Source organism: Staurois parvus, unplaced genomic scaffold (assembly GCF_062004578.1).
Source record: "Staurois parvus isolate SC_StPar_1 unplaced genomic scaffold, SC_StPar_1.0 ptg001157l, whole genome shotgun sequence".
Taxonomy (NCBI): Eukaryota; Metazoa; Chordata; class Amphibia; order Anura; family Ranidae; genus Staurois; species Staurois parvus.
The window spans coordinates 117,501-140,604 of record NW_028318953.1 but is presented as its reverse complement, the minus strand read 5'-3'; the positions used below and the strand labels follow the sequence as shown (position 1 = coordinate 140,604).

The following is a 23,104-nucleotide window of genomic DNA, read 5'->3' as shown; positions in this document are numbered from 1 at the left end:
TCCACCCAATAATATATTGTGTAATAAATCCACACACTCAACCACTCCACCCAATAATATATTGTGTATTAAATCCACTTACCCAACCATTCCACCCAATAATATAATGTGTATTAAATCCACTTACCCAACCATTCCACCCAATAATATATTGTGTATTATATCCACTTACCCCAGCCATTTCACCCAATAATATACTGTGACATGACCAAAAGAAAACACAGGAGACACCGGAGAAAGTGTAGAACCATTTATACAAATATAACAGTATACAGTATCTGTTTCTGGCAGCCCTCATTTAGAAAATAAGTTAAGTTCTTTAACAAGCTCCAAGCCATCATGCATCTTGCACAGCAGTAACGGCGTACGGCCTGGTGCGAGCTGAGGTCCAGTAACAAACGTCGTCCATCTTCTCCAGATGTGTAGACGGTAAGACTCAAAAACGGCTATTTCACGCTTTGTTTTTCAAAATGGCTGATTCGGTCAGTTTATACTTAAAAATGGCTGCTTCTGCCTGTCAAACAGTTCCAGTAAGACCTGATTGGAGGACAGTGGCTGGTGAAGAAGGAATTATATGCGTTAAGCCTTAATGTGGATGAGCACTCGCAGCTGACGGAACCGGAAGGAGAAAATGTTTCCTTTTCAGACAACATTTTTGTATTGTACTGGTTTACATATTAAAAAATACTTTTACGCTTGCCTTATTCTCACCAACAGATAAGCCGACGGCAAATGCAAATTCCAAAATTCAAGTATAAATAATATCTTTACTCTGACGATACACAGAAATGTACAATGCTGAGAAGGAATTTCAATGTAAACTTGCAGTTTGTATTTGCACATATTTTAAGATATTCCTAGCAAATTGACAAAGATGCAGGTAAGGTCAGTTCTTCCCCATTAACAAAACAGATGGAATACTATATACATGTCATATTAACAAAATATACATGGAAATCTCTCGCATCCAGTTAGACTGGGGTCATATTAAAATAAATTTGTATGAAACGTAACTGTTCATTCGGACACCTTTTTACCCCTCACTTATAACATTTTCCTATACAGCTTTAAATATATATATATTCATATATAACATTATTTTCCAGGAGGTTTGCAGTAGAGGAGTTTGCATTGCCCTTGCCGGGGAGTTTGTTTTGCATAATTCCTGATGCAAGGTTTTTTGTTTCTGAAGACAATGAGGCAAAAATACAATTTTTTTTTTCTTATATAATCGCCCTTGTCAGGATTGTAATTTGTACAAATCTACAAAGCAAGAAAAAAATGTTTCTGTACATAAGGAAATGTGTTGTTGATACAAACAAAGTGACAAGTGTAAAATCTTGCATCCATGATAAAAAAATGAAGCCCCACAATGCACTGCAGGGCATGTCAAGGGAAAGGCCGCCTTCCCCCCCCCCCCCCCATGTAGCTGGAGAGTGCAATGCCAAATATGTACCATTGTGTCAACACTCTGGACCAGTGGCAGGTTCGGTCACCTCAATAAGGAAGAGGAGAGTTAATGATCCTTTTTCTCCACTGTACCAGTAATAATTTTGGCAAATTTCCTAAGCTGCTCACTGGCTGAGTGTGATTCCGCCTGAAGCCGCTGGTTATTCTCTCGGAGATTGGCCACCTCCATCTGCAGAGCCTCTTTGTCCAGCTTTTCCTATAGACATACATGTAAAGAAGAATGGCGAAAATGAGAGATGAAATCTAATATTTCGGCAGTTTCTTTCTTTTTTTTTTTTTCTTAAAGGAAATTAAAACCATGTGCATAAATTGTGATGGATGTGAGCACCCCTGACTCTGTTATAGTTTGCTCCAATCCTGGTGATGGTGACTTTTGTTGGACAGCTGGGTCTTCAAGTAAATATAGAGAAATAGCAATTAAAACATGCAAAATACAAAACAGGACTTGAACGGCAAAATACTCACCTGTTCAACGGTCCAACACTGGCATCTTACTAGTGCCGGTCCTCAGGCCTCTACATTGGCTGGGGTGGGCATAACATACTCCTCGGCATTCGCAAGAGGACGTCATCCTGGCAATGTAAACTGAGCTCTGCATGCGCAGCTCAGTTAAGAGCGTAGGAGAAGACTGCAAGCAGGCAGATGGGTGCAATTTATTGCAGATCCATAAATCCACAATATTTCTCTGGATTTATTAATTAGTATTTGTCTTAGGTCCCAGAGACATTGCTGGTCTCTTCTGCAATAAAAGTTTGCCTTCTCGCTGTTTCATACAATTGAACTTCAGTTCTGCTTTGAAGTGGAACTAAACCCTCCTCTCCTTTAAACCCAAGGAAGTGGTCCTCTTAGCCTCTGTCTAAACACGTGCTGCACATGTGATCAGTTCTGACACCAGCCATTTGATAACAGCACAAACAATTGTGACAGTTACCATTCACAGCACATAGAATGTCTCTTGTTTGGGAAACTGTTAAATCAATGGGCTTAGTTCCACTTTAACATTTTACAAATTAGTTGCATGCAGTTATTAGAACACAAGATAACAATTAGATTTTAAGTTTCATATAGATCTCTCCTTCTAGATTGAACATGACTTCATAAAGGCCTCTGGCCAATTCACAGTATTCAGTGTCCTGAGCTGGCCATGTAATGTGGCGATTTTGGAGCAGGGTCTAGAAAATACTCCTGAATGATCAATGGGGTTGGTACATAAATTACAGGAAGACAGTTAACTGGAGCTGTAAATAGGAGTTTCAGGATTAGGTGTTTCCAGAAAAAAAGGTTACAGGTTACCACCAACCATGGGATTCTACATAGGCTGCACACACACACTGGCTCTGAGGAAGAGGAACAACCTCGAAACGCGTCAGCCACAAGCTATCTAGAGGTCTACAGTCCCCCACCAGACCACTTCCAGGGGTTTTGGACCACGTTGCATCCTTTGTGACATGCTTTCCATTAGATTTTATTTCTCTTGTGAGTGTTTTACTATTTATAATAAATCTCATTTTTAAAGGTAATGCACTAGGCCCGTGCGCCCTCTTTGCAGGTGGGTGGCCTGATGTACACAAGCACTCTATGTAAGCCCTACATGTATTTCTATGATAGGTCTGACTGGAGGTTACCTTTAAAGAATTACTCCAGTGTACGTTCAGTAACTACAGACTGCAAGGTATTATTACTGCATTTACGTAACATAAGTTTTAACTTAAAGGAGAAGTTCACTTTTGAAACATGTTACACGTTCCACCCATTTTAAGCGTGGAACATATAAAACGCAACAGTACCTGCAGCCTCCTCCCACCATCTGACAGCGGGCCCAGGGATCTTCTCCCTGCATATGCTGCTACTATTTGGAAACAGCGAGGCTGTATGGAGTTCTACCCACATGGCAGCATCATTCATTCACAATTTCCTGTGAGTGAATGCCTACAAGTACCATTTCGGCTGATGGTTTGTAGTTATTAGTGAGCTGCGAGGGCACTGGTGAGTGTCCTTGTAGTTCATTAATCTTCTGTTCTCGGGTAACCGCCTGCCAGTATGAGCTACGAGGAGACAGCTATCCTGAGAGTCTGCAGGAGCTGGACATTGCACCCGTGATCTGCTGATCACAGATGCAATGCTCTGCAGGTTCCTTTGCAAAAAAAAAAAAAAAAAGCATATTTTTTAACTGCAAAAAAAAAAAAAGTGATTTTTCCATTGTTTTTCAAAAAGGTGGACGTATCCTTTAAAATTAGCATTGTTACTTCCTGTTCTAGATTTTGATTAATGTATATTGAGTACAGAACTGAAAATACTCCCTCTAGTGGTCATTTGTATATCAGGGAATATGACTAGTAAACCAGGGACAGTGAAGCAGTTCTACTTCTGTGCGACGAATCAGGAAGCATATTTAACAATAAAACATGGCGGACACCGTGTACATATGTTTATAGCCAATGCACACATATAAGCTATATGCTGACATTCATGGTTTTTACTATTAATAGTAAAGTATACCTAAGGGCATTTTTTGGATAGGGTGCTCTCATGTTTTTATTGCCGTCTGCATAACCCATTAAGGAATTTTGTTTTCTCCATTGTTCTGATCACTTATGTCACCGGGAATGAAAGTCAGTGTAAATCCAAATTTTGGCATTGCCACCAGAACAAGAATAAAGGGGGAAGCTTTCGACGAGGACACTTGTACCAACTGTAATGCTAGATTGTAAGCTCCAAGGATCAGGGCCCTCCTATCCCTCTTGTACTGAACTGTATTGTTGCTGTATTGTCTCCCTTTATATTGGAAAATGCTGAGCAAACTGTTGGCGCTATATAAATCCTGTATAATAATAATGCTAGGTTCAGATGCATAGAGTGTACAGTTCTATACAGAGCTGAACACGGCAGTATTGTAGGCTATAAGGTCCATGCACACAGCTGCAATGCGATCTGCATTCCCCCATTTAAAGCGTCACTAAAGGTAAAAATACTAACCTTAGTTCCAACAGTCCCATGCCCTTACCAGAATTGGGATCTTCTCCCCATCTTCTGGGTGCTGGTCCTCGGCCATCTTGATCAGCCAGTACGGGATGATGTCACTCCTGTGCACATGCAAGAGTGCAGTCATCCTGGTACACGGGCAGTGTGCCGGAATGCAAATTGTGCTGCGCATGCGCGGCTCAATGTACATTCTACAGCAGATTGTGAACAGGCAGGTAAGTGTATTTTATTGCTGACGAGACATTGCATTCTGCTTTATTACTTACCTGCCCCAATGCCTGTGTCTCTGATCTCTTTTGCAGAGATTCAGCTGCTGGCAGAGCCTGCAGCAAAATGGCTGGCCAGTGGAATCACGGGTATCCGACACACCAGGAAGTGTTGGATGCTAAAGACTCTGCCAGTGACTGTAGCTCAGAAAGAGAACAAAAATACAGGGCACGGGTGTTGGGACAGGTAAAGATTAGTGTTCTTCTGCATGGTTTTTTTTCTTTATTTTAAAGTTTTCAACAGGGTCACTTTAAGAAATACGCAAATCACATATATCTCAACATAAGTAGGCTCAGCAATTACCTGATTTGTTAACAAAATGTGCAGGACAACTGTGACTGCCAGGTCTGTTACTAAGCAACTAATGGTGTGAAATGACAGTTCTGCCTGTCATCATGAGACTGCAGAACCTGCCTTGGCTTTTTTTTTTTTGTGTAAACAAGTGTTTATTAGGTTTTAACTTGCACAGGTCTAAAACATTAGAAACTCCATTGGCAACCAGTGGAACGTACACAATAAAGCCAGAAGAATTGTGTCCTGTGATCCCTATAATGTAACATATACTCAGATATTTAAACAGGAGGAAATTATTTCAATATAAACCAGATGACATTGATGGGGATGATGTTGGAAGAAAGGGAAAAGAGAGAGATCAGTGACAGAGAGACTTTTCCTTAGAACCAAGAATAATAGACTGAAAATGGTAAGAAGAGAGGGAGGTCCCATAAAGGGTAAAGCACGTAAAAGGTGGACTACGTCAGAAGGAAGAAGTGGGATGTGTGTCAACAAAGAGACAGGTATTTTTTAGGCTTGCCTAGACATTGTTGCAATCTGATTTTCAGTGCGATTATGTAGGGAAATATGGATGCAACTTGGATGTGGTTTGCATATTCTATGGGGCCACAATTGTGCTGGAATTGCACCAAAGTAGTACAGGAATCTTTTCCAAAATGGCGCCATGCTGAGCTGCATTGATGTGAATGGGTACCATTGAAAACAATATGATTTCCATTATCATGGGATTTTGTGTGATTCAAGTCGCTTATGAAGTTGTGTGAATGGAGCCTTAAAGTTAATTCTAGATGTACCCTTCTGTTCTTAGGTGTCTAGCAGAGATTTGAATGCAAATGTGGTAAGGCATATGGGCCAGCTTGACCATGTCCAAAAGTAGGGATCTATTGTATAATCATTGTCGCTTGCCATCAGGTCCAGGTCTTGGTTTCAGCACCTAGACATTGTGGCTTGAGTCACAGGAAGGCAATATCTAGGCATGCCAGATTTGACAGGACTCATGGATCGCAGGGAAATGGACAATACTGAAACATAAGGTGATCCAGTAATGGGCTCAGACTGCATCTTGTGATAGGCTGTGAATACGTTATTCCTAAAAGGCTGTAACCTATCACAGCTCCACCAGATATGGAGGTGAGCTGCATTTGACTGTAAACATTTTCGGCAAATATCAGGGGAGGATAGGAACAGGAGCTGTCTTGATGAGTTTTTGGGGTCCGAGTCACTGGCCGTGTTGTTATAAACAGGGATGGGGTTGAGGGCTTTTAGCCAAACCTTGAGTACCAGAACTGCTGCTTGGGGAGAAGACGCCGACTCATTGGGACACCATCATATGGGACTTTGCCTACATGGACTCTAACCTATGTAAGTATAATGGGATAGCTGCTACAGATAAGATTAGTTAGGAAAAAAGACTTTGCCTGTTAATCTGTTGCATTGAAGATTCTACAGTAAAGCTTTAAAATGTTATTCTGCCTGGTCTGAAGTTATTCAAGGGGTATATGAAAGGAACCGGTACTCTACAACTACTCCGCACTGTGGGTCCGTAGGCACACTGGGGTATGAAGACAGTTCTGCGAGAGTTAATGCAGTGTGGAGTACAGCAAATGGTTACCAGGAGTAAATGAAGTCTACAGCACTACAAGCAGCCTGTCATGATAAGTGTACCTGTGATAGCTGGTGTAACAAGCGTGCACACAGTGAAGGACGCAGCCTCCATTTTGTTAAGAAATCTCTATTTTGTCCCCTCATTCTCCCCCCTCTTGCTCTCTGTTCATACACATTGACATATGGCCTGTGTGTTAAAAAGTGTCACAGGCCTGAGCACAGCAGGGAACCCCAGAGCTATAAAACATTTCTGGGTTGTCTACCAGAGCTGTGCAATTTTTCACCTCATAAAAGGATAACGCAGCCTTCCCAGGAGTTCAAGGCATTCCAGAGAAGTAGGAAACCAGATAACCTTTTTAAAAATCCATTTTTCCCCTATGTCTCATATCTTGGAGTATGAGAGACTTACATAAAAACCAGACATATCTTCAGATTGGCCACGAGGAGACAAACAGTTTGGTAGGTCACACTCCCTGACTGGAATACATAGGAAAGCAGAAAAGTAGATCTCGTGAACCATTCAAATATGTATTTCATATTTCATATCTACCCGCTCCTCAGAGGCAGCTGCATAATAATCTACCCGCGGGTGGAATGTCACTTGTGCATAGGAAAAGGTATGAGTAAAATATGAATTATGAGAGATTTTGGCTCTCGTTTAGGCCTCCGCCCGACGATCCCTCCCTAAACGGGGCATTGGTCCTTGACTTCAGAGACACCCCCTGCTAGGGAACAACAAAATGGGCTGTCAGGCCTAAGAGAGCTAAGTTGAAGAATTCTCCCATTTAACATCAATACCACCTGAGGAGACCCGTACCCTTTTGCTCTGAAACTTGATCTGCTAACCCAGGACTTTGGCAAGTACTTTAACCCTTTATCCTCTCTCTGTTATCTCTTTGCTGTGCTGTTGTTCTCTGTATATTTATATATATATATTGGTCACATCTTTTTTCTGTAAATATTTTTATTGCACCCTTTTTGACCTTCTAGTAATAAATCTTTCCTTCTGAAAGTGTTGAACTGTTTCTATAGCTCTTAATTGCAATTTACAAATTCCTGCCTCTAAAAGAGCACTACTGTGTTTGTTTAACCCTCTGTATAACCGGCCTGCGGTGACCGTGTTATACAGACGATTATATCAACCATTATAGTGTTATTGCTAGTATAGCCGAGTTTCCTCTTTCTCTGTACAAAAAGGAGGTGGTGGCAGTGTGAAGGGTTAATTGCGTAATTAACCTGACCCAGTAACAATTGCTTAGGCTGCCGGTACATCGATTGTGGTCCAATTAGCTGGAAAATCGTTGTGCAGGGTGCAGCTGGGTGTGGCATTGTTACGCACGTGACATCGCGGTTTTAGATTGGCTAGTCCTTCGGTCACGAGTTTAGTGAGAAGGGCTGGGGTCTGACATCGCGGTCGTCACATATTGGTGACAGCGATCGTGGGATCGTCGCATATTGGTGGCAGCGATCCCGTGTCCATCACAGATGGGACAGCCTCCTGCAATGAGGGAGTTGTTGCCAGCACTCTCTCCAAGCAGTTTGTCGCTGATAACAACAAGAGGAGGTCAGCACCATAGGGGCTCCCAATCTGGTCATATGTGAGAAAGAGGAAGAGTTAGTGTAGTGCCGGCATGGAGTCTGCACTAGGTGCACGGCGGGACCTCATTCCGTTACTGGGAGAGAGGTAGCGGAAATACGCTGAACAGATGGAGTGGGCAGAGGCTCGGCATGTCCCTTCGAATTGCAACAACTGACAGTAAAGGTGTAAATTGACTTAGGCCCTGAGACAGTCCAGTTTATTTTGCACTGTACGGCCCCATCTCTGAGTTTGAGGTCTGCCTTAAAAGTTGAGTTGTCCCTGAAAGCGACCTCCGCCTTGTCCCGGGGCATTGATGAACAGGACATAAGAAAGGTTCCCTTTGTACAAAACAATGATCTGTCTTAGGTGCCCAGCGTAGTCCAGAAGAAATCACCCTGGGGCTAGTCCTCTTATGTGACCCTCATTTGGCACCTAATGAGGAGGGGAACATGGAGGAAGTACACCACTCACTTAACCTCCCCACTCTACATATGGAACTCACATTGTAGGCCATACCTCATGAAAGAGCATATAATGAGAGAAGCATCCTAATAACCCCTCCCTCGGCAATGCAGAGCTGCTCTAACTGTGTATGGAGCCAGTGGACGGAAGCTTTAGATTTCATGGAGCTTAGAAAGTCAGATAATTAACTAGCTTGGTATCAATCTCTTGTATTAGTTTGTCAGTTATTACTGAGATCTATATGGTGGGTGTGTTGAGGTGGAATCAAAATATGTTTCGTCTGGATATCTGGAGAGTATTCTTGGTAGAGATCATGAAGAGAGGAAACTATAATTTGTTAAAGATGGGAGTAAAAGGTGCAGGTCTAGTGGAGAGCGTAGTCTTTTGACCATCCAAGAATTTGGGTAAAGGAGAAGATAGGAAGAAAATAATGCTATCTGGAGGTCTATAAGTTGCTTCCAGCCATGGCAATGATGTTAGAGGAAAAGAGGAAATGTCCCTTTCTAAGACTACCACAAATCTGTGATGTACTGCATGAAACCAGCCCAGTAAAAGGATGGGATGGGAAATGCTGATTTATGATATAGGGCAAAAGGCCAGTAAGCCTGCAGATCTAAAGTGTTTACTGGTTTGGCTTTTTAAAGCTTTCTGCCAGTGATGTGGAAACACACATGAAGTGGAAATAGTTTACCCTCTTCTATGGAGAAAAGAAAGGGTCCCACAACAATAACAGATTTGCCAATATGCTGGAAAATCTGTTTCCTGTGATCAAAAAGGTTCACGTGGCCCTCCCCTACATCTAAGATCACCACAGGTCTTGTCTGACCTGGAAGAACATTTATTTATTGATGGTGGTTAGGACTTTAAAGAATTTTTGTAAATGTTTTATTACTCTTCAACTGCATTTGAACATTTGGACCACTTGCAGCTGTGAGTTTAATTTCATGCAGCTGGATTACTACTATGCTCTGAACAGACCTGGATAGCAGCACATCAGAGTATACAGAGGAAGAGATATACACCCCCTAGTCGTCTGATGTTCTCTCAGCAGAAAAATGCAGAGCTAGTGTTGGACTTTCTTATTGGAAAGTCCAGCATGCTCTGCATTCAGTATTAATCAACAAATCATTTTTTACATTTAAACTTAACATTAAAGTAATCAAATTAAAATACTGACAAAAACTAGAGTTTCCCTTTAACCATTAGCCTCCCAGCCTATAGCTGTTTGGCGGCCGCAAAAATGCTGTAGCTTTCCGGGGTGTACGCCATTTGGCGTGCTCCCGCACATGCGCAGTTCGCGCGGTTGCAGAGCCGCGCAGCAGCGCGATCTGTCACCGGCCGTGTACCTCAGACACGGCCGATGACAGATCTGAGTACCGACCCCATTGCCGGTACCATGTGACCTGCTGTGACCAATCACTGCAGGTCACATGACAGTTGTATACACTGGATGGCTTCATTCATGATGCCATCCATTGTATACTAGTGCCTAGCTGTGAATGGTCACAGCAGGTCACATGCACATGTCATGTGATTAGCTGTGGCCAAATCACAGCTAAGCACAAAAAAAAAAAAAAAAAAAAAAAAAAAAACCTGCATTAATTGATTTAATTCAGGTAAATGCTTGCTTATAGCAAAGTAATTCTTTGCTATAAGCAAACTGTGTAAAAAAAAAAAAAAAACTGATCACTTCCCCAAAGTAGTACAATGTTACTATGGTAACATTGTACTACTTTGGTCATAGTAAAATATGAAAAAAAAAATCTTAAAAAAATAAAAAAAAATGTAATAAAAAATTAAAAATAATAATAATAAAAATATATATATATACATATATATTTTTTTTTTTCATACTGTCACCAGTCAGTGTCCCTGTTCACCACCATGCCAGTTATATGATGACGCTGTACTGCACTGGTGACAGTATGTAAAAAAAAAAAATAGTGAAAATAATTTGTTTAATTTTTTCATTTTCCAAAAAATTATGACAAAAAAAATACAACTTCAAAAAAACTCGCCATGCCTGTTATAAAGTACGTCAGACTGTCTACTCTGCAAAAAGGGGTCATTTGGGGATATCTGTACTGTTCTGACATTCTTGGACCTCAAGAAATTAGATTGGCTGTCAGTACTTCAGGATTGATCAATATTCAGATCTATACCATAGTTTGTGAACTCTATAACTTTCCTACAAACTAAATAATACATCCTAATTTGGGTTATTTTCACCAAAGACATGTAGCAGAATACATCTTAGCCTAAATTTACGAAGAACAATTATTTATTTATAAACTTTTATAACAGAAACAAAGAAAAACATGTTTTTTTTCAAAATGTTTGGTCTTTTTTTGTTAATTTAGCAAAAAATAAAAACCCCGGCGGTGATTAAATACCACCAAAAGAAAGCTCTAGTTGTGTGAAGAAAATGATAAAATTTTAGTTTAGGTACAATGTTGTATGACCGCGCAATTGTCATTCAAAGTGTGAGAGCGCTGAAACGTGAAAAATGGCCTGGGCAGGAAGGGGGAAAATTGCCCGGTATTGAAATGGTTAAGGGTTAGATAGCATCCTAATTCTATAATTCTCCAATCTACAGAGCATACAACTGAACAGAAGAAGAAAGCTCCATCCTTACCTTCTGCAGGTCAGTGTGAAGTTGTTTCAGCATGACTTCCAGTTGCATAACTTTCCCGGTGAGGTCTGGAGCCACTTCATCACTGGAAACACATATATATATATTTATTTATTTTATAATACTATACCTATGTCTTTCCAAAGAAGTAAACAAGGAAGGAAATAAGTATTGGAGGGGACTTTATAGGTATCCAACCGGGACTTTTAATTTTCCTGGTATAAAAAGGAATGCTAGCGTCACGTTACTACACGCAGTAGTAAGTGGCAGCTGTGTCCTATTACTGATAGGCAGCGTACATGTCGCAGGCCAGTCCAGGGACCGTTAATCAAGATGGCAGACAACAATGTTAGTGCGTGTATGGAACAGCGTGTGGTGATGAAGTTTCTTGAACGTCAACGAAGGTGTAAAACTCGCAGAATTCTACAGAAGACTTCAAGCATAGTACGCTGATGAGATGCTCAGCTGCAGTAAGACATTTGAATGGTGTAAACATTTCAAAGATGGCCATACGTTTGTCAGTGACAATCCTAGCCCTTGTTGTTCTCAGCCAGCAGTCATTCCTGTGAACATTCAGTGTGTGAACGCCTGATCCTGGATAATCAACGCAAAGCCTGTTGTGAAACTGCACAAGAGACGTATCTTTCTGTGGGAACGGTGAACACAATGATGACGAAGTGAAGCAGGCTGACCTAGTATGGTTCAACCATAATGACAAATCCTTCTATGTCGAAGCTTTCCAGGCATTAATTACATGCTGGGATAAGTATATAAATGTAGCAGGGGAGTATGTAAAAAAAATAAATGCCGTTTCCACTCCTCGAAATTTGTTCTTTTATTATATAAACTCAAAAATCCCGGTTTGACTTGAACGCCCCTTGTATTTTTGGGAATATTGGATAAAACCACCAAATATTTTTAAAAATCAGTTATCCCAATTTTGTGAAGCTGTATGACCAACACAAACATCCAAAAACAGAGTTTTAATATTAGTGATTGTCCACAACCTTTTTAACTAAAAAAAATCAGTTTTGTGTACCATACTTTCTCTGTATAGTTTATCTTCTCAGATCTTAGCTATACTATATCAGTCTTGGGAAATGGAATTGAAATGATTTTGGGAGGTGAAAGTGAATGTCCACATCCTAAGGGCTTGATAATAAGAGTGTAGGAAAATATGCACAAATGCACAATTGGTTGTCAAAATGCCAGATTAATAAGCAATAAATGCAGACTACATTTGTTCGGCTAGGATTCAGAACTACCTGCTTGAGTTGCCCCATGTATACCCCCACAAACACCTAGGATAGAGCCTGATGCTCATAGATATGCCAGGTCTTCCACTGCACAACTGTTTAAGCCATAAGGCACACAACCATCAGAACTCTGATCCTGCTAAACTGGTCCCAGAATAAAAATGCAGGCACCTTCTTTTGCATACATCTCAAAGTTTTCTCTAACTCCCCTGGAACTAAAATGCTAATTTTGAAAATACCCTCCAAACACCTTTACCCTGGCCAGTAAGGCAGTTACTTGAAGCTATGGCCAATAGGAAGGTGCAGGAAGCAGTGGGTCAGCCGCTGACACAGACAGGTGGTGTTGGAAATGGTACATTATAGCTCTCTGGAATTTGGGGTCCCTAGCACTTAAAAGGACCCTGAAATGTTAGTTCTGGGGCCAGTTTAGTGAGATCATAGTGCTTTAAAGCTGTAAAAATGCCACAGGCCTGAATAGGGAACGCTGATATATTCTCAATATTATGTATTAAGAAGTCAAAGATTTTCATTGTCAGTACAATGATGATATATTGGGCATCGTTGTCTATATTTGGAAAAAAAAAAATAAGAATGATAATTCTATTTGACACACGAGATAACGGCCTTAATTTGGACATGGGATTCCTCAATCATTATCCAACAGTTTTATGACTATTAGCTGAAGCTTGACTCCCTCTGTGTGAGTGTAGTATCCCCCCCTCCCCACTCGCTTTGGCTGTATCTTATCTCTGGACTCTCTTTTCTTTTTTTTTTTCTTCATCTCTTCTAACATTCTGCTGTAACTTTGTGATTTGTACAGTACTGCTTGAACTTTGAAGAAGGGGACATACCCCGAAAGCTTGTCCTCAAAATTGTATGTTAGTGCAAATAAAAAAAGTATCACGGACAGTACTCAATTGTTTCTGTGAAAAAAAAAAAAGCTCCAAAAGAACACTGAGCCTGGGTTCACATATATGTGGTGTAATATATCGCATGTGATTCACACAGGAACTGCACCGCATTCCTGTGCAAATCACATGCAATTTGTGTGCGGTGCGATCAGAGCCATACATTATGTATGGCTCAAATCTCACCGCACCAAAACGGTGCAGGACCGTTTTTTGGGTCCACACTAGAATCGGATCACATGGGTATTCACACCTATGCGATCCGATTCTGCACATCGCACCGCGATTTGCGGATCGATTTCGGGGTGTTGTTAACATACACACCTACATCGGCTCACATGAATGTGGTGCAATTCTGATGCGGTGCGGAATTCGCACAGAAAACGCTGCAAATTACGCACCGCATCAATGTGAACCAGGGCTTAGGGGCATATTTAAAAAGCAGTGCATGTGACTTTCACCAAACATTCACTAGTGGTCAATACATTACTGTCATTAACACAAGAACCTGGAGAATTCCCCTTCAGTGAATATTTGGTGAATGTCAGATTCACTACTTTATAAATACTTACCTGTCCTAAGGCTCGTGCCTCAAATCTTTGCTTTCTTGTAGAGCTACAGATACTGGTAGAACCTTCACCGTTGGATACTGTCCCTGCCACACGGTGGTAAAGTAACATCTGGAAGCATCAGTAGCTGAAGGTTCAGCCTGTGGCTGCAGCTCTAAAAGAAAACTGAAGATCCGAGTCATGGGCGTTTTTTTTTTTTACAGAGTTGCTTTTAACAAAATATGTAAAATAAAGCCGTAAGCAGGTTGAACAATTACCTGATTTGTTAAAATGAACAGGACAATTGTGACTGCTAGGTCTGTTACTAAGCAACTAATGGTGTAAAATGATAGTTCTGTCTGTCACTGTGTGGTTGCAGGACCTAACTTGGCCTTTTTAAGCTGGCGGATAATTAAATACCAGCACACAATTAAATACCAACACACATGCAGAGAAAAGAATCTAACCCTTTCTATGGAAAGAAAAGACAATTCAACAATCACAGATTGATGCTGGAAAATCTCAGCTTCCTGTGATCATTAAGGTTCACATGTCCCTCTTGTATTTCCAAATCACGATAGGCCTTGTCAGAACTGGTAAAACATTTATTTATGGATTTTGGTCAAGGAATATCAAGTCCAAGGAATTTTTGAAAATATGGGCCTTTCATGCTCCAGCAGGGCTGTGTCACTAAACACAAACTCAGCTGCTGTTATCTTAGTACCTGGAGGTGGGGGTGCTGCGTGGTGTGTGCTGCCTCTCCAAGCTGAGGTGTGCAGTGCCTCCGCTCTGGACCGGACTCAGGGCAACTTCATTCAGGGAGAATAGTGAGGCCGCTCTCTGCACTGAAAGACAAAACAAAGTGTTAATGGAAACTATCATAGAAAACACACATTTTGTCAACATTATCTTTTAGCCGACACCTACCAAAAAGGTGACGTTCTCAAAAGACAAAGTAAATTGAAAATACAATGTAACCCATAGCAGCAAGTAGCTATGGAACGAACTTATGAAAGTCTTGGGCGTTCTCTTTTAGAATGACTGATTATAAGCTTTGAAAGTTTTTTTTGTAAAAATAAACACGTTCTACTCAGCTGCTCTGTGCAACGGATTTGCACAGAGTAGCCCCAATCTTCCTCTTCTCTGGGTCCCCCACCAGTGCTCCTGGCTAATCCCCCTTGCTAAGTTCCCCCATAGGAAGCTGCTTCCATGAAAGTTTTTTTTCATGAAAATAAACACATTATACTCAGCTGCTCTGTGTAATGGGTTTGCACAGAGTAGCCCCAATCTTCCTCTTCTCTAGGTCCTCCACCAGTGCTCCTGGCCCATCTTCCCCCCCGCTGAGTTCCCCCATAGGAAGCTGCTTCCATTCATGCGTCTATTCAGGACGCACAGCCTGGCTCGGGCCCTCCTCCCCCGACACGCGCCCCCCCCCCGCTCACAGCTTTTGACTGACAGCAGCAGAAGCCAATGGTTCCCACTGATCTCAGCCAAGCCTGTGTGAGTGCGGAGAAGAGCTGCTGCAGATGTGCAAAGCACTGGACCAACATCAGGCTCTGGTGAGTATTTAGGGGGGGCTACTATTGAAAGGTTTTTTACCTTAACCGGTTCCCACCCGGCCAATAGCACAAAGGAGGCCGGCAAAACACCTCGTCCCTCCGGGTGGACACCACATGGTGTCCTTTCAGGCATGCGCAGTGCGCCTGCCTGCAGGGCCGCTCTGTGGCGTGATCTGTCACTGGCCGTGTACCTCGGACATGGCCGATGACAGATCTGTGTACCGACCCCGTTTCCAGTACCATGTGACCTGCTGTGACCAATCACAGCAGGTCACATGACAATTGTATACAATGGATGGCTTCCTTTCATGCCATCCATTGTATACAAGTGTGTCTAGCTGTGAATGGTCACAGTGATCACATGCACAAGCTGGGCCAATCACAGCCAAGCTGTGTCATGTGATTAGCCATGGCCAAATCACATCTAAGCACAAAAAAACCCCCTGAATGAATCGATGTCATTTAGGTAAATGCTTGCTTATAGCAAAGAAATTCTTTGCTATAAGCAAATTGTGTAAAAAAAATAAATAAATACTGATTACTTCCCCAAAGTAGTACAATGTTACTATGGTAATATTATACTACTTTGGTCATAGTGAAATATGAAAAAAAAATCTTAAAAAAAGAAAAAAATGTAATAAAAATGTAAAAATAAAAAAATACAAAATTACACTGGGTACAGTGTTGTATGACCGCGCAATTGTCATTCAAAGTATGAGAGCGCTGAAACCTGAAAAATGGCCTGGGCAGGAAGGGGGTAAAAGTGCCCGGTATGGAAGCGGGTATTGCAGAAAATGCATTTTACCTTTGCAACCATTTTAAAATATCCCGTTCCCTTTCCCATACTGCAGTGGAAGCAACTCTTGCTGGGAAGTACAGATGAGGCAATTCTGCCCATCATAGTCCATTCTAGATAATGTTCAGGTGTAGGTCGCTGAATGAAATGACATTTCTTGATTGTTGCTATGGGTGGCTGTGTCATTATACCTTTACACTACAATGAGAAAAGAACCAAAACTAGACTATGCCATAAAGCAGTGCACAGTGCAGCCAGCCACGGTAACCAATGAAATACCTGGCTCCTGTCTACAATCAACTGAAACGTGATTGGCCGGTATTCTGCACTGCTGTATGTAGTGTATATGTCTGCAGTATAAAAAAAAGGAAGACGACGTATAAATCTTTCAATATGCATATTTACCCTCAAAGGCCTTGGCGGCGCTGACGAGACTAGACCACTCTAATCCAGACGCAGTGTCTGGCAGCGGCATCATTCCTGGGTCCATGTGTCTGGAGCTGGAGTCCCGGATCTCAGACAGCGAGAGCTCAGAGGAAGAGATGGTGGCTGCAAAAATCAGACATCAACAAGTCTTATTGTGTTGGTTCATCTCTAATGGCATCCTTCACACAAGTGCTAACACTACAGATGACAGCACAAAGGTGCAGGTGTGACATACCAAATCTACCTACTGCAGCTGACAAGTATTCACTTACTGAAAATTGCTGGAAAACAGCTCTTCTTGTCAGATATAATACAGGAAAGAGAACTGACACTTTGGGGTTCATTTACTAAAGCTGGTTCACTCATCTCGTGCACCTATGCATGGTAGCCAATCAGCTTCTAACTTCAGCTTGTTCAATTAACCACTTCCAGTCCGGACACTTTCACCCCCTTCCTGTCCAGGCCAATTTTCAGCTTTCGGCGCTGTCACGCTTTGAATGACAATTGCGCGGCCATGCAACACTGTACCCATATGAATGTTTTAGCATTTTTTTGAGACAGATAAAAATTTTTTTGGTGGTACTTATTCACCACTGGAATTTTTATTTTTTTGCTCTATAAATGAAAACGTCCAAACTTTTTTTTTTTTTTTAAAAAGTGTTTTTCTTATAAAATTTGGCAAATGAATAATCTTACTTCAAGAATCTTGGCCAAATGTGTTAATCTATAAAAATAACCCAAATTAGTTCATAACCCAAAATTATAATTTTTCAATTTTTTTTTTAATATTATGTTTTTGTTTTTTGTTTTTTTTTTTAACATACCATCACCATAGTGACACTGTACTACTTGTGGGGGGTGTTAAAGATTTTTTTTTTTACATGGATTGCTTTTACACCCATAAAGGCTGTAAAAGCAATAATTTCTCATTCTCTGGCTGCTTTCTTGCAGCCATTGAGAAATACTGTGAGAGCTATGATTGGTCACAGCTTTTCACATGGTACAAGGTTGTTGTGAATAGCCTTGTACCATGTGACCATTCACAGATTTTCCAGGGAGCGCGCACAGGCAGTGAATGCGGAGGCCGTTTAGAAACAGCCACCCGCTCCTGCACTGCTCCCGTCCGGCCGTTTATGTACATGGGCCAGACAAGAAGTGGTTAAACATTACCAATAAAATCTGGAAGCTGATTGGTTTCCATGCAGAAGTGCACGAGTTCTGAGTGAACCAGCTTTAGTAAATAAACCCCTTTCTGTCATCAGTGTGTTCACTAAAGCTGATATATTGATTTTTTTTTTTCCGTTCAGCCTGCAAAATAACAGATTCCTCCAACCAAGCTATATAGTGCAGAAGGACAAATCTCACACTGTGCCTATTGTATATGTGTATGTATTGTATGTATTGTATTTGCCAACAGCTGTCAAAATACCCTGCATCTAATTGGAAGGAGTCACTTTTGCACTGACAATTTTTCACCCAGCTCTTTTGATTTTTCAAGAGGTGTCAAGTAGGAGTGGACCAACAGGGCCGCCCACTGACTGAATTTTGTACAGTGTATAGCCAGTTTAATAAACCATACTTCAGGTGAAATTTAAGCCATAGACGGCACTGTTAACACCACCTGGCTTGACAAACATCGATTTAAAAATTAACTGAACTGTGTGGAAAATTATTAGTCAAACAGTAACTGGTGAGCCACTAATTACGGTATATTCAGAAAAGGATCGCCAGCACTAAACACACACTCAAATAATGTGTATATACCATTCAACAATTAACCAAATATGTGCCGTGCTCCAAATTAATAGTGATAAAGTTTCAAATTATATGCGTGTTTACAAATACAAAACTAAACAAGAAAATATATTACTACAAAATATATATATATATATATATATATATATATAAACAATCTCTAGTGATAATCAAAGTGAAAATGTGATAATGTGATCAAAAACAACGTTCTAGAAATTATTAAAAAATGTATTAGATAAATATGTCTCTGGTGATGAAAGTGACTACACCCAAATAAATCCAAGGTGAATAGTTGAAACTCCCGGTGACTTCTTATTAAGCTTTACTTATGCGCTCACCTCCTAACTATTCACCTTGTTTTTGATCACATTTTCACTTTGATTATCACTAGAGATTGTTTATATATCTATATATATATATATTTTTTTTTTTTCTTTGTAGTAATATATTTTCTTGTTTAGTTTTGTATTTTAAACACGCATATAATTTGAAACTTTATCACTATTAATTAGGAGCGCGGCACATATTTGGTTAATTGTTAAACAGTAACTGGACCTATCAGGACAATATGAGAACAGTGCTGAAAAAGATACGCGAGTATGATGGTATAGGATCTTCCTAACTCTGCTTTCCAAACGGAGTAGTATTAAAAGTGATTGTAAAGGTTACTTTTTTTTAAATGACAAACATGCCATACTTACCTGCTCTGTGCGATAGATTTGCACAGAACAGCTGTGATTTTCCTTTTCTTGGGTCTGCCACCAGCACTCCTGATTCCCCCCCCTTGCTGAATGCCCCCATAGCAAACCGCTTGGTCTGGGGTCACTCGTGCCTGCTTGTTCCTGAGCCCCACTCTCTGTGTCCATAAGACACACAAAAGTGCGACTGGGCCCCAACCCATGCTCCCCCCTCACCGGCTGTGATTGATAGCAATGGGAGCCAATGGCTCAAATTGTGGTGTCTGAGCCAATAGGGAGGGAGAGACCTGTGAGAGCTGATGCTCTCCAGCACATAGCTTTGTCGAGATCGGGGGAGAACTGTACACTGAAGGTTTTTGACCTTCGTAAATAGAACGCAGCCTTTATAACCACTTTAAACAGTTTTAAGCAAATGATGCAATGAAACAGTGGAATTTTGGAGATTCAGAGCATGCCAACGTTGGAAAGTGAATTTTCACTTACCTTAGTGAATGTGGTTTTCAAAGAATACCCAATCATGAGTGAGGAGAATTAAAAAAAAAAGAAAAGAGGATTTTTTTTCCAGCACATAATTGGATGATAGAAGCCTGCACAGCTTCACGTTAGTAACCTAAAGCCTAACTGACATGTCTGCTGCCACCTTCCATAGTATGGACCAACCTGGCCCAAACAAACTATTTCCTTTATCAAGGGATGCACCGGTTATCAAGCTGTATAAACTGTATGTAGCTTTAGTTGTGTTCTGGCATTGTCGAGGGGGACTTTCTGTCTGCTGTCAGAACAAAATCAAGTTGAACTGAGTGCTTCTCATTCATTCACAGGAATCCTTGTAATTTTATCAATACAATGCTTCCTCCGATTTGCTGAGGTATTATTATTATTATACAGTATTTATAAAGCGAAGATAGTTTGCTCAGCGCTGTACATTACAAAGGGGGACAAAACATGTGACAGAACAACAACAATACAATGTAAAACATGAGGGGATTGAGGGCCCTGCTCTTTCGAGCTTAGTAGGTAGGGATCGTGATGTCATCAGCCCACCTCTCTCTCCCAATCAGAGGAAGCCTTGTATTCAATGATCCATTGTACTGAGAATTTTCATCTGAATGTTCATGCAAATGTTCAAAAATCTACAAGTGCATGGCCAGCTTAAGCCAAGTGAAAATTCGCCTTGCAGCCATTACAAACAATTTATTGATCATAAACTAGATATTAAAGTGATTAATCAGCCATAAATTATTTCAGATACAATGTTGAATGAGCACAGATACAAGAGAGCCTGCTGGTCTAAACCTGTCATACACTACACCTGTATATTGGTTTATTCAGTAAGTTAATGTAAAGAGCAATACCCCAGAGAAACCTATAAGATATTACTATACACTCAAATCCGCTGTAGGTTTCTGACTGGTTCCTATGGGTTACTACATTTTGTTATCTCTGAATATGCCACAAATTAGAAGTCAATGAAACAGCTCTAAAACTTAGCAAATTTTACCAGATTTCTCTGGCATGCCGGACTGGTGCTGCCGGCGGGCTGGAAGGGTACTGGATGGGTATGGGTTGGTGAAAATGACATCATTGCCCATTGAGGAGTCCATTGCTGAAGAGCAAGCAAAACCAGCATCTCTACGGCCACTGCACAGGCTCTCATCCGATAGTGTTCTGTGTAAGATCTTCTGTGGTGACTGGAGGAAACAAAGAACAAGTCACAGATTACATATTCTGAAAATCATTACACTAGAGCCCAGATGAAGGGGCTTACATTTTGACATGTCCAATTGAAAGAAAATCAACAAAAACCTTTATAAGCCCGTCACAGAGTTAGGGGTAAGGCTGGGGATAGAGAAGAGTTAAAATGACAAGGATGATACCAGACTGCCTATGAATGCTTGCATTGTCCTTCCAGAAATTCACCTTAGCACCTGCTGCAGTCAGAATACACTGATCAGTGGCTGCAGCTGCTGATCATCAGAAATACTAGCATAATGTGGTCTCATTGAAAGGCCTGAGCCCCGATCTAACGATCAGGACCCAGAACTCCTGATTCCGGATCACCTGATCGCTGTAATAACCTCTGATTGGCTATCACAGTGATCAATCACTGTGAAGCTCGTCCCAGTGTATCTCTCTCTGTCCTTTCAGAGAGAAAAAAAAAAACAAGTGTGTGTAAAAAAAAATAACTAAAAATAATAATAATAAAATTTAAAAAAAATACCTATATCAAGGTTTGATCTCGGTCAGTGCCAGGGTTGGTTTTTGGGTTTGATCTCGGTCAGTGCCAGGGTTGGTGTTTGGGTCAAGGTCAGGGTCAAAGGTCAGGATTTTCTTTTTTTTTTTTTAATTTTTAAATTAGTATTAGTGTCAGTAAGTGGCAGGATTAAAGAAAAAAAATGCACACTTTTGTTTCTAGGCTGTACTACGGGTACAAACAACAACATATACAGTGCATCCAGAAAGTATTCACAGCGCTTAACTTTTGCCACATTTTGTTATGTTACAGCCTTATTCCAAAATGGATTAAATCCATTTTTTTCCCTCAACATTCTACAAACAATACCCCATAATCAAATGTGAAAAGTTCATTTGAAATCTTTGCAATTTATTAAAAATAAAAAAACAAAAAAAACTACATGTACATAAGTATTTACAGCCTTTGTCATGACACTCAAAATTGAGCTCTGGTGCATCCGGTTCTCACTGATCATCCTTGAGATGTTTCCACAACTTGATTGGAGTCCACCTGTGGGAAATTCAGTTGATTGGACATAATTAGGAAAGGCATAAACCTGTCTATATAAGGTCCCACAGTTAACAGTGCATGTCAGAGCACAAACCAAGCCATGAAGTCCAAGGAATTGTCTGTAGACCCTAGAAAGGATTGTATCAAGGCACAGATCTGGGGAAGGGTACAGAAAAATTTCTGCAGCATTGACAGTCCCAATGAGCACAGTGGCCTCCATCATCTGTAAATAGAAATTTGGAACCACCAAGAATCTTCCTAGAGCGGGCCGCCCGGCAAAAAAGAGCGATCGAGGGAGAAGGGCCTTAGCCAGGGAGGTAACCAAGCACCCGATGGTCACTCTGAAAGAGCACCAGCGTTTCTCTGTGGAGAGAGGAGAACCTTCCGGAAGAACAACCATCTCTGCAGCACTCCACCAATCAGGCCTGTATGATAGAGTGGCCAGATGGATGCCACTCCTCAGTAAAAGGCAAATGGAAGCCCACCTGGAGTTTGCCAAAAGGTACCTGAGGTACTCTCAGACCATGAGAAAAAAAGCTCTCTGGTCTGATGAAACAAAGATTGAACTCTTTGGCCTGAATGCCAAGCGTCATGTCAGGAGGATACCAGGCACTGCTCACCACCAGGCCAATACATCCCTGGTGGTGGCAGCATCATGCTGTGGGGATGGTTTTTAGCGGCAGGAACTGGGAGACTAGTCAGGATCGAAGGAAAGATGAATGCAGCAATGTACAGAGACATCCTTGATGAAAACTTGTTCCAGAGTGCTCTGGACCTTAGATTGGGGTGACGGTTCATCTTTCAACAGGACAACGACCCTAAGCACACAAAGCACATAACAAAGGAGTGGCTACGGGCCAGCTCTGTAAATGTCTTGGAGTGGCCCAGCTAGAGCTCAGACTTGAACCCGAATGAACATCTCTGGACAGATCTGAAAATGGCTGTGCACCGACGCTCCCCATCCAACCTGATGGAGCTTGAGAGGTACTAAAAAGAAGGATAAGAGAAATTGCTCAAAAATAGGTTTGCCAAGCTTGTAGCATCATGCTCATAAAAACTTGAGGCTGTATTTGGTGCTAAAGGTGCTTCAACAAAGTATTGAGCAAACTGTAAATACTTAC

At 41.2% G+C, this 23,104-nt stretch overlaps 1 protein-coding gene across 2 annotated transcripts in view; it reads right to left on the bottom strand.

The window, feature by feature from the left end:
- Positions 1–235: 235 nt before the first annotated feature.
- The window catches only part of SIPA1L3 (signal induced proliferation associated 1 like 3), a 109,551-nt gene continuing 86,682 nt past the window's right edge, over positions 236–23,104 (bottom strand). For both annotated transcript variants that reach the window (XM_089659433.1, XM_089659434.1), the window contains 5 exons: positions 20,739–20,928; positions 16,764–16,907; positions 14,728–14,848; positions 11,295–11,376; positions 236–1,666 (listed from right to left, as the gene is read on the bottom strand). In XM_089659433.1, coding sequence (XP_089515559.1) covers positions 1,517–1,666; positions 11,295–11,376; positions 14,728–14,848; positions 16,764–16,907; positions 20,739–20,928 — 687 coding nt within the window. In that variant the 3' untranslated portion in view covers positions 236–1,516. The remainder of the gene's footprint in view (positions 1,667–11,294; positions 11,377–14,727; positions 14,849–16,763; positions 16,908–20,738; positions 20,929–23,104) is intronic.